At 42.8% G+C, this 16,333-nt stretch overlaps 1 protein-coding gene across 5 annotated transcripts in view; it reads right to left on the bottom strand.

Annotated features, from left to right (window-relative positions):
- AREL1 (apoptosis resistant E3 ubiquitin protein ligase 1) overlaps positions 1 to 16,333 on the bottom strand; it is a 25,186-nt gene continuing 8,853 nt past the window's right edge. For 2 of the 5 annotated variants that reach the window (XM_032692318.1, XM_032692319.1), the window contains exons 4-20: positions 15,815 to 16,041; positions 13,940 to 14,177; positions 12,826 to 12,995; positions 12,571 to 12,751; positions 11,619 to 11,866; positions 9,863 to 9,940; positions 9,218 to 9,359; positions 8,696 to 8,817; positions 6,686 to 6,761; positions 6,157 to 6,266; positions 5,453 to 5,632; positions 5,177 to 5,302; positions 4,846 to 4,975; positions 4,706 to 4,764; positions 4,490 to 4,579; positions 3,332 to 3,507; positions 1 to 3,153 (exon numbers count right to left, since the gene is read on the bottom strand). In XM_032692318.1, coding sequence (XP_032548209.1) covers positions 3,051 to 3,153; positions 3,332 to 3,507; positions 4,490 to 4,579; positions 4,706 to 4,764; positions 4,846 to 4,975; positions 5,177 to 5,302; positions 5,453 to 5,632; positions 6,157 to 6,266; positions 6,686 to 6,761; positions 8,696 to 8,817; positions 9,218 to 9,359; positions 9,863 to 9,940; positions 11,619 to 11,866; positions 12,571 to 12,751; positions 12,826 to 12,995; positions 13,940 to 14,177; positions 15,815 to 16,041 — 2,456 coding nt within the window. In that variant the 3' untranslated portion in view covers positions 1 to 3,050. The remainder of the gene's footprint in view (positions 3,154 to 3,331; positions 3,508 to 4,489; positions 4,580 to 4,705; positions 4,765 to 4,845; positions 4,976 to 5,176; positions 5,303 to 5,452; positions 5,633 to 6,156; positions 6,267 to 6,685; positions 6,762 to 8,695; positions 8,818 to 9,217; positions 9,360 to 9,862; positions 9,941 to 11,618; positions 11,867 to 12,570; positions 12,752 to 12,825; positions 12,996 to 13,939; positions 14,178 to 15,814; positions 16,042 to 16,333) is intronic. The other 3 variants (XR_004357852.1, XR_004357851.1, XM_032692320.1) reach the window with 3 other exon arrangements.

A 16,333-nucleotide genomic window follows, 5' to 3' on the forward strand; every position in this document is an offset into this window, starting at 1 on the left:
CATTTTTAAAATATTTTATTTATTATACAAACTATTTACAAAATCAACTACTACAACCACAGGCTTCCAAATTTTGGCTGAACTCTGCCAGAAATTCACCAGAGGGAACTAGTATTTGACCTGTATCATCTACAGCTCCCGGTTTCTAAAAACATGCAACATGGCCTGCAGGTACAGGCTGAAGCCAGGCCCTCTGCACCTCAAAGCAGCTTCAGGAAACATGGAATCTTGTCTAAGATGGTATCATGATCCTAAGGATTTCTACAGAAGAGCCTCTATTAAGTGGGAATAAATAAAGGGCAAAAATGAAAAGTAACGAGCCTCTGCCAGAAGTAACATAGTGTGGGGGTGACCACAGCACATCCCCATTGCCAGCATTAGGGGCAGCATCAAAAATACTGTACTGGGAAATGGTGTAAAGCCAGAGACAAGTTTAGAAATATTGTGACGGATCTCAGCAACATGGGACCAGCTAGGGGCCTGTGCAAACAGTGGGGATGGGTTTAGTTGACCAAGAGCACCCATCACAGTTCTGACCGCACTTGTGTTAAGAAGAAAATCCTTGGCATCTTCACAGCTGCTGGGAAGCGTGGAGTGCTGGCTGTAATGAATGAGAAGCATTTAGGACCTCTTTCCAGTAAAGGAAGTCTGCCCAATGGCCAGTTACTTCATCTCCAGAATAAAAAAATGACAGCTCAAGAGAAGAAGGGAGAAGATTCCTGAGGAAGATGTCACTGTCAGAGCTGATCCATAGCTATAGGGCTGAAAACATCCTCAGACAGCTGAGACTGCAAGACAAGGCTGAAACATAGAAACAACATCAAGCTATGCCTCCCAACAAACTGGAGTTAAGCTGAGCACCGCCACTTCCTCTCAGTCCCTGGAGAAAGCAGTGAAGTGGTGTCTTGGAAAACACAGGACTTTGTAACTCTACTGACCATGGAAGTCATCTGCAGTGTAAATAAAATGGTACCGTACTCTCCATCCAAAGGAGGTCAGAACTTTGCAGAATGCAGCCTGCATTAAAAAAGGGAGAACAGCCACTATTAACGTGATCTGTCAGAGCACAAGAGTGGCAACTCTCAAGCTGGCAGCCTCGCAGCACCTCAGTGCCAGTGAGGGAATAAATTCACAAGGCAAAGAAATCCCCCTGAGTAGTCTCCATGTTCAGCTGACTGCTTTTTGGCACCAAAATGGCTTATTTTTTTTCTGTACAGAAGTAACAGCCCAAGAATGACTCAGATGCTGTCTTAAAAACATTTTCTAGATATAGAATATTTCCCCCAAGTTCCCAGTCAATTTGACTAAGCTACACTTGAAAAGCACAGACAGTTAACTTAAAAGATCCATACTGTGCACAAGTCTGACTGGATCGGCCTGAAGATAGCAGAAGGGGACTGAGAGGATGATGTGACTTTTTATCCAATAGGGTGTTCTAAAATTAGCTTGGCATGCCAGTCTGAAACTCCATTCTGGAAGAAATCCAGCAAATCCATAATCCAGTGAAAGCTCACATTGCAGGTATTAGCGATGCAGATTTCTTCAACTTTGACTCCTGTATGCCTTTGACTTGAACCATCTAAGGGACTGCTGAAAACAAAAAACTTGAGTTTTGCTTCACTGAAGAACTCATCGAGATTCTCAGATTCCCCTTCCCTTTATTCCCCTGAGAAGGGCTGAATGGACTGCCAACTACAACAGACCCCAATCATAAACTTACTTCTCATGCTGCTCTGCCCACTCCTCTCCCCACAAGCCAGACAACGGTGGGTGCAGGCTGTTGAGTGATCACTTGAGTGAAGTTCTAGTTAGCATTTTGTGCTGGAAAGCCAACAGCGCTGAATGGAACAGGAGGAAAGGGTTGATGAAGAAAGAAAGAAGAATGGAAGGACAGAAATTTAGCTGCTCTCCAGGCACCAACAACTCTCTGGACACTCTGAAATGCAGTAGAAAAAGAGAAGCCTCAGGCTGCTGCATGATAGAGGTAGAAGCCAAGACACTGTGGGATTCTGGAGAAGAGGTACCATGTTCTGCCCAGTACCGTCACCCCAACAACAAATGCAAGCCCAGTGCACACTCTAGCTGCTTATTGATCTGTCACTGTTATTACATAACATACATACCCTGAAGGTGAATGTGGGATAGGCATTGGTGCTCAGCATTGAGGGATCACACTCATGCCCATACTCTCTCTCCTGAGGAAGGGAAAAGAAGGCAAGGGCATGGAACAGCTTCCTGTGCAACATCAACTGTCAGAAACATTCAGTGGAGGAGAAACTCCTCTTCCAGTTCATTTGCAGAGGCTCATTACCAGCTTCTGCTGCTGGACCCTGGTGGAGGTAGTACAGGATCGCTGTCAGGGCCAGCACGTGTGCTCCGATGAGATTGTTCTCCCCTTTGGGTTACTCCCTCCAGTGGATACTGCCCATTTTTCTCTGTGGCGCACATGACAGCAGCATCCAGAGCAAGACGGAGAAGGAGAACCAGAAACCCTTTTGGGTCAGGCGCTGAAAGAATGGACAACTGTACACTCCTTACCAGTCACAGTGAGATCAACTATCAGGGAGCATCACTGGGGGAGTTAAGCCAAGACATGGGAAGTTACTAAGGCTTCCCATGAGCCAGATTTCCAGCAGAGCTCCATGCTGGTCTTCCCTCTTCCTCCTAGAGAGCTACGATAAAGGCAGCTCAGCAGATCTCCTGCACCTCCCTGTAACTTCTGCTTATGAACTTCATCTTCTCACAGAAGGATGGGTGTACAGGGTACATGGAAATCAAGTGCAATATCTCCTTGATGAATGCACTGTAGTCCTTTTGCTGTTTCACATTGAACCAAATGGAGAATGAGGAAAAGGGAAAAGATGAGCTCTTGATGACATATTTGGGATACAGAAAGGCCACATGACATCTTCTGAATGACAAATTCCTTTACATAGAGTCTTTGCTCTGCCTCCATTGCCCGTATGAAGGGAAGGAGAACAAGCAGAGGACTGAACCTGGGTCTTGCCACGAAGAGCCAAGAGGCTAAGTGGTCTCCTGGAAAGGGGAAATCACAGCATGCCAAAACCCTCACAACCCTCGCTGATAGCTAGCTGCAGCATCCTGTGCACTTCTTCATAGGAGTCATAAGTAGGGAGGCACAGCTGGTTAAAACTGTAAAACAAAATAAAAATTCCATTCAGACTAGATCTGAGAGGGAACCATCCCTCTTTTAGAGGGTTGACACAAGCATCACATACATTACATGACATACACTGCTTGCCCACCACAACTGCCTGGTGTTGCTCCCAAAAGCACAATGCAGAAAGTCCTACCACCCCAGGATACTTGCCAAGTGTGGGCTGTCGGCAAAGTACTGTGAGTTGGAGCTGCAATGATCTGGAAAGATGGACAGAGTGCAGCAAACCCTCCTGGGGGCAGTTGGGAGGAACCAGTTGTGAACTGCAAAAGCCTGGCCAGCTCTTCCTGCGTGAAACTGGACACCACAGTCCAAAACCACCTCATGACCTGTTAAGAAACAGAGAACATAAAGGCAGGTCAGCCAAGGAAATCAAGTAAGCACATTAGCAACTTGCAAGAAGATCAGTCAATTGCCCTTGCAAGCAAGCACTCTACTAATAGTTAGAATTGTTTTGTTTTACCAGGGTGACACACAGAGGCAAGTATTACATAGTTTCTAATCAGTTAAGAGATGTCTCGTGCTCCTATCTCCCACCAATCCTTTCCCTTAAAAAAGAAAGGCTGCTTCTGCTCTCCCCACTGAGATTTTTAGAAATACCTGCATAGGCAATGAGATAGGTTTACAATGCAGAAAAGTCATTTGCTTCTTGCACTATGCTAGTCTTTTGTTTTTTCACATCGTCTGGTACTTCTGCAGAAAGATGGAACCATCCAGCGTTTACAGACAGAAACTTGTATTCCCATTCTCTTTTCATCTTGGGTGTTTTGGCAGCTTCAATTATTTTTCTAAATGAAGCTGCTACTATTCCCATAACCCTCTCATTGGGAAATGCAGGGAGGGATGGGAACCATCAGAGGGTACAAATTTAAGCTACTACATCAGTAGTCTTCATCACAGCACTGAATTCCAAACACTACATGTGGGCTGCAAACATGTTTTTCAAGCATCTCTTAGATATAAGTATATCACCATGAACATCTTCAGTAGCAGTAATTCCCACCAACTCCTCCTGATTCCCGGCTGAACTGTTCTTTAGTGCTTTGTTGAGTTTTTTTTAAAGAAACCACTGTTGATGATTGTTACTTGCTGGTATCTGATTAAGCATCACCCCTAGTCAGCCAGGCTGAAGGATCACTCTAGGAAGAAACATTATTTCATAATGTGTGCAGTCCTACCTGACCCCTGAATTGTTCAGTTTGTCCTTCTGAAATCCTAAATTCCAACCAAAACATCTGTTCCCAGTTTATCTTCTGCTGTAGTTGGGATAACTGGTTTTGACAAGTAGAAGAGAGGAACCCTTTCACTTACCTTCTCACGGAAGTGCCAAGATCCTCCCACCACTACAGCGTGTGCCTTGAAGTCACAGACACTGATATCTCCAGTACCGCACATAAGCAACTGAAAGGTAAGAGACTGAAGTCAGAAAGCCAGGAGCCAAGGAAACAAGGCAACAGCTACTGTGCAAGTTACGAACATTTAAAATGGGGAAGTAAAGGTAGAGATGCTTAGGAAGGCAGCAATTACCTCAAGCTCATTCTCATCAAAAATAGCCAGCAGGTTCTCAGGAACTAATTCGTTAAGACCTGGAAGAGAAGAGAAGAGCAGCATGTGCTATGCCCTGGGACATAAAGGCAGAGAGGAGCAGGGAGCGGGCAGCATGTTACCTTTCAGGAAGTGATCCACCTCCTCTCTAACCTGATTGGCCAGCCTGTACTGCGCAAGCAGATTTAGATACAAGATTTTGTTTTCGTTTGTCACTGGTACTTGAGCCCCTCCTGCCACCAGTTCTACCACCTGAAAACAGGAGAACACTTAACGTGAGTGTGATCAGCAGCATTCCCCAAACCTGAACGCCCAGCCAGAAAAAAAAACCAAGGAAGGAGCTACTGCCCTGAGTAAGCTCAATTTTCTGGGGCATGTAGCAGAGTTCTTGGTCCCCATAACTGCAGGCATTAGGGGTTAAACTGTCCTACCTTCAGGAACTGCCTTCCTCACCTTCTCCAGCTGTCCTGTTTTGCTATACTTCTCTTCAGCAAAGACCAGATCCATCTCACTCACATCATTGTTCAGTATAAAACACACTTTGGATTTATAGAATTCTGGGTCATCCGTTTCAAAATACTGTGTGAAAGAATAAGAAAGCAAAGACATGGAGGGAAGAACAAAAAAAACCCCACACTTTGCTAACCAGGACTCTGGGTCTGCTACTACACCAGCATTCAGCCTCTCCCCAGACCAACACAGGCTTCAGACAAGGCTGGGAAGCTTTACCTTGTAATGCATACGAAGTCCTATGATCTGAGCCAGGAAGGATCGGGTGAAGCGAGCTCGAACCAGTTGTTTGTAAGCACCTCCCAGAGATGATTCATAAAGACACTTTCCTACCAGGCGGCCTGCAAATTCATACACTTTGAGTCGTAAATATGTGGGACGCCCTGGATTCGGATGCACCTGCAAAGAGGAAGCAAAATTAAATATCCAAGTATCGGTATCCAGTCCGACTAGCACAAATAGCAAATATGGGACCAGTTCAAGTCATGGCATCTCTCAGTCTGTCCAAGGAGCTTTACTGTAATGTCTTCAAAGCCAAGCAATAGAAATAAAATGCCTGAGCCTGCCTAGGAAGAATACAGAATGTTTCACATGCACAGGCAAGAAGCTATATGAGAGCAGAAATGGATTCTGAAACATTCAGAACCAACAGAACCTCCAGACACTCTGATGCCACCTCCTCTTGCCCAAAAATCCAGCCTTCCCTGCTGACTGTCCACCCTCTACTGTTCATCCAGCCAGTTCTTTGACATTTCAATGGGTTGAGATCATTAAGCAAAGCTTTGAGAAAGGCACTAGAAGTGACTATACAAGCAAGCTAAAGAATGGGTAAGGTTCCATACCATTTAATAGCAGCATTGTTTAACCATAAGCATGTCAATGCTCACATTTTTGTGCATTTGGCACAGGAACTGCAGACTCACCAAGGCCTGGTTGTTATCACTAAAGCGGGTAAACAGTTGATTGGTGGTATCAAATAATGCCTTACAAATGAGCTCAAACCACTCTCTGCGTGGACCTCCCCAGTCCAGAGCTACAAGATAAAACAAGCTTGGTCATCCATGGGTCATCAATTCAAGAGTTTCTTGCGTGCTGCTCAGTATTACCTGACACAAGAGTTCATCAAAGTGAACAGCTACCTAGCAAAAAGGCAGTAGACAGCGACTACAGAACTCTAGGTTCTGCTCCCAAACCTAGTCCTAGTTGGGTTTTTTTGTTAGTTTGTGGGTTTTTTAGGGGGAGAGGGGTGGAGTTTACATAAGGCCTCAGGTCCCTATGTGAGTAGGTATAGAATAGCACCAGCAGAATAATTCACTAACATCTGTGAGAAAGTGAAAGAGCTGGAAAGCCACAAAGGATGGACATACTAAAAGAAACCAGCATTTCAGATTAAAACTACTGCACCATCATTCCTTTTGCTTCCTCCTCATATATATTCATAGCATAACTCACCTTCTTCATCCTGAAAAATCACTTCAAAGTTTTTGCTCCAGTCAGAAACAGAAAAATTTCGTGTTGCTTTAAAAGACTGAAAAAAAGAAAAAGAAAATAGCAGCAGCCATTACTGCTTGGCACCCGATAACCAATATTCAGTCCTGGGCAATATGACTGGGCAATTTAAGCAACACAAAAAACCAATGAGTAGTCTAGTACTCTAAAGTATAAAAGTGAGAATTAGAATGCCTAAGGTCTAATTCTTATTTGTCCAAAGTCACAGAAGCAAATTCCTCATTTTCTGAGACACATTATCTATATAAAATACAGTTCATCTTAGAACAGTGTGAGGTCTCAGCATAGAATTATCCTTCTCAAGGCTGCAGTACAGTATTGTTTAAAGTATTAAAATGCCTGTGGGAAGGAGCAATTTCTGAAAAGCACTCTCAACCCACGAGTTAGATTTAAAATAGGATTGTTTCAAAGAGCACCAGAAAATAGTTTGAAAAGAATCACTGAGTTCATACTTAGAGCAAGTCACGATGCAAAAAAGTAATAAAATATCTCAAGTGTCTAGAACTTCCTGTGCCCCAATTCCAGATTCCAATTAAAGAAAATTTAAAAAGCTACACGGCAGTCCTCAGTCATACGGGTACTTTTGGCTTAGCTTATCTTCAAATAGGGTAGAGCATCATGCTAGTCACACCTCTGGGCTAAACACATTGGTCACATTCATTGTGCCTATCAACCTTGGTCTCTAAAGCTTATATTTATTATTATTATTATGGCATTGGATTTATTTTGTCTTACTAGGCTCTAACACCAATGCTCAAGACAGTGCAGGAATTTCCAATATAGTAGGACAAAATAGTTATGAAAATGCTGTTTAGAAATGAAGTAATTTTGTAGCAAGCTATTAACTGAAACATAAACATCATAAATCTCATAAACACTGCAAGCTGGTACATGCAGAAAATATTCCAAAACACAGATTTACTGAGTGTAAACCAAGGGAAATCGCAGCCACTCCTGCTTGCCCCAGAAATGTTCTTTTCCATCTTTATAACATTACTGTTATGAGACACATGTGGAAACAATAAGTCAGGACAACTGCCTTCCCTGCATACACAGTATTGAGAATGTCATTTAAGAACCATATTATATGAATGACTAAGTTCCATTTTGGAAACACAACAGCTCAGGTCAGAATTGGTGAAGACTTAACTCAAGGACTCAACAAAATACTTCATCGTCACTCTGAACCACTGCTAGTAGCCTGTTGGTGCAAGAGTTTTATGCATGCAGCTCAGTAACACCTGACTTGACACCTTATCTCACTGAATGGCTCTGTGCCAGGAAAACAGTAGATAATGACTCAGGACTTTGTGTTATGCTCCCAAATCTGGTCCAGGTAGACAGTCTCTGCATCCATTTACAGAATCACAGAAACATTCAGATTGGAAAAGACCTCTAAGATCATTGAGTCCAACCTTTGACAGATAACCACCTTGTCAATTAGACCATGACACTAAGTGCCATGTCCAGTTGAACACTTTCAAGGATGGCAACTCCATAACCTCCCTGAGCAGTCCATCGCAATGTTCAACAACTCTTTTTACGAAGAAATTCCTCCTGATGTCCAATCTGTCCCCTGGCACAGCTTGTGGCTATAATTTACCCTAGACATCTCTCAAGGCTTGATTTACTCTGTGACAAGTTCCTTAAAAATTTATCAGAGTTGAAGTTGCCTAACTGCTTAAGAAATCAATCAGATCTTGCTACCTGTAGAGAAGGAATACAGCATTCCACCTAATAACAAACCAGAACACAGAGGAGATACTCGGGATTTTTTTTTTCTTTTTTTCATCTTTGGAAAGCTATCTGCTGGCATCTGCCTTGAAACAGAAGGACTACTCATTTTTAGTATGGCTGCCCTAGCACATTCCAGTTTGAATTTCCTTAGGCACCAAGCAGAAGGAAAAGGATGGAGGAAGCACTCAAGTTAAGTAAAGTGACTTATACACTCACCGACTCCAGCAGACAGTGACGGCTGACCTTCAGCGTGACCTTCGAATGAGGTCTTTTCATGTGCACCTGACGTAGCTCTCGCTGAAAGAAGTTCACTTTGTCTTGGAAGGTTTCAGAGCCTCCTGAGAATAGTGACAATTTGAGTCAGGCCTGAGCTGTCAGCACCTCAAACATCTAGACAGCATTCCTAAGATTAGCTGCACAGGTCAGCTTAACAGCCCAAAGGTGCATTTATTACAGCAAGGTTTGGAGACAGAACTCTCGAGGCAGTTTGCAGTTAGTCTTGCTGATATTCATACCCACAGGTGCTCTTTCAAAGAGCCTGACAGAGAAGCTGAGCTGAAAAGGAACAGCTGCCAAAGTACATTCACTGGAAGCACCAACAGGAACAGAGCATGAGACTCCAGGAATCATAGTTCTCATTGGAAGTTATTCAGTGCTGGCAATCTTTATTCCCCAGGGAAACCAGCAGACTCAAGTGCTAACTTCCTGACTACTGTACCCACCTCACTGCCCCTTTACCTATGTTTTTATGCAGAGCGCGAATGAAAGTGGCTGCCAAGATGTTCCTCTCCTTGCAGCTGAGCTCCACAGGGGGTTGGATCCCATCATCCACCACCAGTGTCAGTAATTTGTGCACAGGATCAGGACCAAGGTATGAAAACTAGCAGCAAAAAGATGCAAGAAAAGGTAAACCCATCATGCAGAAGGCACAGTATGTTCAGTGGACAGACCAACATCAGCTGTGCTCTTAGACTTTTTCTGCTCACCCATGCGTATGCAGTTAACAGGAACACTATTTCAAGCATGAAGACTCCAGTTAGGAGGCTGCTTCAAACTTCACACACTAGCATAAGGGCTTCATTGGACACAATCACAGCATTTTAGCAAGGTTATGAGGAAAATAAAATGAAAAATGCAAGGAATCAAGATTTTGCCTAGCATTGGGATAAAAGGCAGAAAGGAGCGATAAGACTGCCTTCTATTCACAAATATTAGCAAAACTTGGGCACTGGGAGGGAATTAGAGAGTTGAATTTTATGCCATAAAATGTTGTTCTGTGGGTGGATGCCCTTCTCTCCAAAAGAAAAAAAAAGACCATCATTCATAAGGACGACAAGCTAACAACATGGAGGTGCCGTGGCACATACATGGAAAGAGGCTCACCTTTGTGCCAGGACACACTCTAAAGGTGAAAAGGCGCCATGGAATGATCTTCAGGTAAAATTCTTTCACTGAGAATTGCTGAGTAACCATAAGGAAAAGAAAATGTTAAATGTCACACATCTGTTAAGGATTGTCCCTGAAACATATGAGGCACAGGACAGTTCCATAAGGCTAGATCTCCCTTCGACCCCAGGGACAGGTGTCTGCAACATTTGGCACAATATATGAGTCTTTAAAGCTCCACAGAACTGTAAGCAACTTGTCAGTAAGACTTCACTGCGTGCATTTATGACGCATGTGGGATGCCAGCATGACACAGATTTTACAGCAGTAAGCCATTGTGTTCAGTAGAACATGACCAGTCTAATTGGATAGTAATCTTAAGTACGCTTGAGGAGCTATTCAGGACATGACTGTAAGGCACTGACAAAAAGGTTTTGGTAAAAGTCACGCTAACAGACTACTAATATTAATCCCAAATTTTCACAATCATTTCAATCATCTTTTAGAAAGCACTTGCTAAATTCACAAGATTTGCAGAAGTTTCTTCTCAGAATGTATTTCTGCCAGAACAAATAACTAACTGTGGAACTGCTGTCTTCTGGACAGCAAGTTAAGATGAAATTTTAGCATCTTTATACAAAACAAAACCATTTCCTGCACAAGCCTGTTCTAGTTGCAATAACTGGAAAAACTGACAAGTAGCATTTCTCCAGAAACAAACCAAATGTGAACAACAACCTCTTAAAAGAAATAACAGCATAGTAACAGTTTTCCACTGTTTCTATTTATATAGAGATATCCAGGGAGCCATTACGAAAGCATCAATCACATTAACAACTTTGGCACATCAAGGGAGCTTGCAACAGTACCCACTTCTGGTGATCTGCTTTACCAAGTAGAAAAGAATAAGAAAGTCCAAAATGATACACCAAGGATGAAAGGATGCTGACCTCATGAGGACACAGCATTCATTCCCAAAGACAGTTCTTACAGCCACATGCATCAGAAATTCAGAAATGTCGAGCAGCACACTCCATCCTATAAATGTTTCGCAGCCCTCTTTCTCCCTTTGCCAGAAAAGCAATTCCTCCATTAGTCTTTCAGTTTTATATTAACCACTGCTTTTCTTAGAATGCATTTGAATGGGTAGATTAACAAAGTGAATTTGAATTCGTTAGTAGATTTAGAGGAATTTTCTTTCTAGTTTCCAAATGTTCTTAGGCAATAATAAAGCGTAAGAGTTACTGTTAACATAGTGTTACTATAAGAGAATCCTTAGTTTCTCTTGACTTGCTTGAATCCTGTTTCTTCTGCTTATAAATTTACCTTTTGTCCTCAAACCATTTTTTTTCCTTTTCTTTTCAGTGAAACATTCCAGAAACAGGACAAAGACATAAAATCTGAGAAGGTGAGATTCTGTTAAGTTCGAGTTTATAGGTATCACAAACTGAGAATAGGAATTGGAGGTCTGACCTGACCAGAACAAAGGAAAGACAAACAGAATACCTATTGAACAATCAATGAGAAAATTCCCAGTAGACTTTGGATCAGACCTAGAAAGACACAGTCCTAAAATTTCAAAATGCATTTTCACATTATTCTTAGTCATGTGCTCCATGTTTGCCTTGGGCAAGCCTTTTTTAACTAAATCTGAGGCACCTAAATCTGGAGTTAAGATACAGAGCACGAGAAATTCTTCAGTTGCAGCGTACTTTAAACGTGCACTCAAGAGCGGTAACTTTATGATATCTACCTTAGGTGACACATAGCAGTACACTTTTTTAGGCTTTTTCACTTTCTCAGGCGTCTGGCTGTCAGAAGGAGAATCTTCATCTTCATCCTCAATTGCAGTAGAAGGACGGCGCTGGGAGGAGCTCAGGTGCATTGGTGGAAGTTGCCACTGAGTGTTGGTATAACTAGGAGCATCATAAAGGTAGGCTTCAAAATAAATACTGACACCTGAGGTGGACACATTGCGTTCTACAATGTTCTTTTCGTTCTCTGAGGGAAATAGATATGAAAGAGTTGTGTAAATACTAATGGAGAACAGAATGAAAAAGAATACACAGGCTAGCACCAAATCAGTGACTATGATTTTAAAGAAAAGGCTATATATCCAAAGCAAAACCTGGTCAAGTGAAACTTTAATAGAGAGAACCCAGGAGTGGTATGAGAAGATTTCATGATGGCAGTTTGTCTGTCATGGTTTCAGATAGTGACTGGTTAAAGAAAAAAGGCATACAGAACCTCTCTCTCAGAGCACCAGCCTGAAGGCATAGCCACTTGACAGCCACATTGAAATCTGGCTCACTCCTGAAGAAATTATAACATCATAAAACAAAATCCCACATAGGTTACATGCAGTGTTGTTCATCCATATAACTTAACATACAATACATGACTGGCTCAGATGCCAACTACTAGCAAACAATAAAAATTGCCTAATTTCCGAGGTAAATCTCCTGAAATAGGAGAAAAACACTTGCTTTTATCTGCTGATGGCTCAGAGAGTATCAACCCTCAGAGATCTTCCTTGTTAAGCAACAAATTCATTTACCTTAGCATTTTTAAATGAATATGCTTTTCTTTAGCAATTAAGCATGGTTAGCCTGCAGGGAAGCCACTACTAGCTGTGCTACATGAGTGTGCAAAGCACGTTGTAAGAGGACACCCGGAGAATGAATACTGAGAAAGTCTTGACTCACCGCTTAGAACAATGATGTCAAAATCACCATTGCTTATGGGCTGGTTCTGGTAGGAGATGCAGGCATGGAAACACCCCCTAGAGTGCAAGGTGAGTCGAAAGAGCACCTCGCAAGTCTGCCGATTAGACACCACAGACTTCTCAAACACCACATCAGAGCTCTCTTCTTCTTGAGGACCCAGCTAAACAGAAAACAAATAAATTGAGCTCTCTAGCTCACCTGGAGTCAAGCAGCAAGGGAGGAGGTTGCACTCACCTCTTGGATGGAGAGGCTGTAATTGTGTTCATCTATCAGTGACACAGAGTTGCTGGTGGGATTGTCATACTCATCTCTGGGAGCTATCTGCAGAGTGTGCTGCTGCCCACAGGTCAGCACCAGAGTGGAGAAATGGCAGACAATTTTGGTTTTGGAGGGAACCACCATTCCTGAGCAGACAACAACAATTTAGAGTGAAACAAATTCCAAGGCGAAGCTACAAAAAGCAAAAGAAAAGCAACTAGGGGCACAATACCCTTGAAAATGGATCAAATCTAAACATATTTGATTCTCTGATATTCAAAACAGAGTATCTGAGCACTGAAATATATGGTGTAGTGCATAGTATTTGTCTTGGATCAGAAACTTAATACTAATAAAACAAACCCAGTTACTAGTCTTTTCCACCATTCTAACCTTCAGCTCAGGAAGTTTCTCCCACTGTACATACAAATGCAGCTTACCAAACAAACTTTAGCCTGAAGTGTATTTGAATTAAACCAGAGCTTCCTTAGCAAAGATATCTTAGCAACATGTATCTATTCACAGTGCAGTGGAATAGAGGTCCTTTCAATGAAGATGTACATGAAACATGAAAGATGTCAACTGGAGTCAAAAAACCAAAAGTAGTAGAAAACAAATTTAATACAGATAAAAAGGAAATGTTTTTAAAGAAGTGTATAATCAAAGGTATCAACTGCTCCATGAGCTTAAAGGAATAGAGTGAGGTATTCAAAGGAGACAGAGTTAAATCATGACAGCATTTCCAATTCAGACACAAATAGTTCAGTACTTTCACAAAAGGCATTCCCTGACTACTAGATGGATTATGAAGAAGTTACTACAAAACAGAGAACATGACACAAGTGGTTAGGGATTGTAAGCAGCATTAATGACTTTTCTGTAAGGCAGTTTCTGTTTTGCCAGGTACTGGTAGTCACAAGTATGTTTTACTCATGGGGCTATTGCTAGGATCTACATGTGGCAGGAGGTAAATGGTGAAAGGTAACTTTTTCCCTGTCATCTACCTGTTTTAGCTGGAAACACATTTACCTAACTGCCTGCAACACCTCCAAATCTACTCTGAATCATTAGAGGGCCACTTAGACCTTACCTGGCTGGAACACCTTGTAGTAGGGGCTGTAGGCCACATTCAAGCCACCGAGTTTTACAGTAATCGCGTATCCTCCAGCTCTGCGCACAGTGAAGGCCACTTTCACCACATTGGAATTGGGCTCCTGAAGAACTTCCTGGGTTACAGGAATATCAATTGCTAACTCCATATGGCAGATGTGAACACGCAGCCCCACAGGCTGGTGAGCAGGGAAGGGTTGCCCATTTTTATAGAATAACTGCATGGGAAACAGAAGTCCAGGTCAACAAAAATATGCAGTGCACAGAGGAAGAGAAAGCAAGTTGCCTTAGGGAAGGGAAAGAACCCCAGCTCAGCAAAGGAAAAATAATTAATAGACAACTTTGTCACACTGGCTGTGTTCTCCAAAACGAACAGGGCACTGTCTTTTGTGCTGGGGTTCAAATGTGTGCCCTGAAAAGAACATGACTCCAGGCATTTCCTGTCTGCACTGCTAGTGCAATATCAGAGCAGAAATCAAGAGAACCCACTATCGAAAGGAAAAAAGTAAAGCCAGCAGATCTTGTTCATTTATACAGCTAAGCTCTGGAAAAGCTCTCACCAATTTGTTACAGAAAATAGTGTAAAAAAGATGCTGACCTAAGGAGCTGACCCAGTCTTTACTGCTAAGAAGCATCAGCACAAAAACAATGTGTTAGATAAGATCACAGACTGTTCAATCACAGAATTGATCTGCCAGACAATTTCAAAAGGTAACATACCTCAACCAATACTTCCTTACAAGTAAAGAATTACACCTTTGAAACCCTGCACATGGCTCTTCAAGAGCCAGCAGCTTGTAGGCGAGAGCCTCCCTGCCATCTGCAATCAGCCTGCAGACAGCAAAAAGGTGCTAATATTCCCTATTGTAAGTAAGGGAGGGTGTAGGCCCTGAAGTGTTTTGCATCTTGACTGTCGGTGAGAGAAACCAGCATATGCAACAGCTACTGTTGATGAATAAAGGGCTAAGCAAATGGGAAACAAGCATGAAGTGGAAGGGCACATTGCTGGAGCTGCCATGAGTGAGTGTCAGTAAGGTGAAGAGAATAAATTCAAACAGCAGGTACAGAACAAGTCCCTTTCCCCTCAGCAATTTTTCGCTGCCTGACCTGGAGTTAGAATTCCTCACTCACCATCAAGCAGAAGGGTTTTCGTCACCTTCCCAAGAGGGATGGGTATGGCAACCTAGCTGAACCTTTCTTCTTATTTTGATACCCTCCTGGATGGGGAAGATGGGACGGAAAGATGGGCACACAAACCCAGCAAAACCTGTTCAAAATTTCTCCACATAGCTCCAAACTCTCTGTGTTTAGGCTCCTCACCCATCTTATTTGTGTACTTGTCCCATTCCCCTAGACTTGGCCTTTAGGGATTGTAGGGAAACAAGAGTTCTTGGCAGGCTTTTCCAGGTCAGACAGAAAAACATTCCATTTCAGAGGAATGGGGAGTGGCCATGAAGCCTTACTGCTTTTGGGTTGGTAAAATGCCCATTCCCACGCTCTCAACTTCAGCTGCACAACCAAAAGATAGCACCAAGTCTGTTGAAGGCAAGGCTCAGCCCACTCACTTCCCAGTAAAGGAAGCAGTAGTCAGGACAAGCCTCATCTCCTCTGGCTCTTCAGAGGATTCTAGAGAGAGAGATATAAGACTTTTAAGAAGTGCAAGCCTGAAATATGCACTTACAGATTTCTGCAACACATTAATGGGGCAAAAGGCATAAACAGATAGCTTTCCTACTCCTAACTTACATCTGGCTTAGCCCCCCAAAAAAAAACATTTGAAGAGCCCATCTCTAACTCAGACCTCTGTTCCTACCCACAAAGCTGCATGGAAATGGAAACAGAAATATTGCCTTACATGCACTCGGAAGGCCATGCTATGGCCCACCTCATAGGGGTCCTTCCAATCCCAGGAGATTTTGCAGGACCGGGGATCCAAATAGTTGCCTCGCACGTAGTCATAAATAGTTCGCTCCCCTCGGCGTTCCCGGTCCTCATGCTGAAGGAAGCTGACTATACGTGCGGCAAGCTCAAACAGGAACTTAATGGTGAAGAAGAAAGCTACAACAAATACCGTGATCCCACCTGCAGCAAGGAGAGAACAAAGGTGGTTGCAGCAGCATGGCTGAGTCAGGCACTAAAATCCCCTCTGCATGAGCCCAAGATGCCTTTTGTTAATGACATTCTACTCAACTGCAAATTAGGTGTTTAAGGCAGAAGCTATTGCATGAGCATTTATGGTTTGTGTTATGCTACAAGTAAGGTTAGAGAATACCAGGTTGCTTAAAACTCTGCAAATGACTGCAAATAAAGGAAATAGGTAAAGATGGTACAGAGTCTCAGGTAAGGTTAGCAGCCATCCCAACAGAAGCATGGA

The sequence above is a fragment of the Chiroxiphia lanceolata genome, chromosome 6 (assembly GCF_009829145.1).
Source record: "Chiroxiphia lanceolata isolate bChiLan1 chromosome 6, bChiLan1.pri, whole genome shotgun sequence".
Classification (NCBI taxonomy): Eukaryota; Metazoa; Chordata; class Aves; order Passeriformes; family Pipridae; genus Chiroxiphia; species Chiroxiphia lanceolata.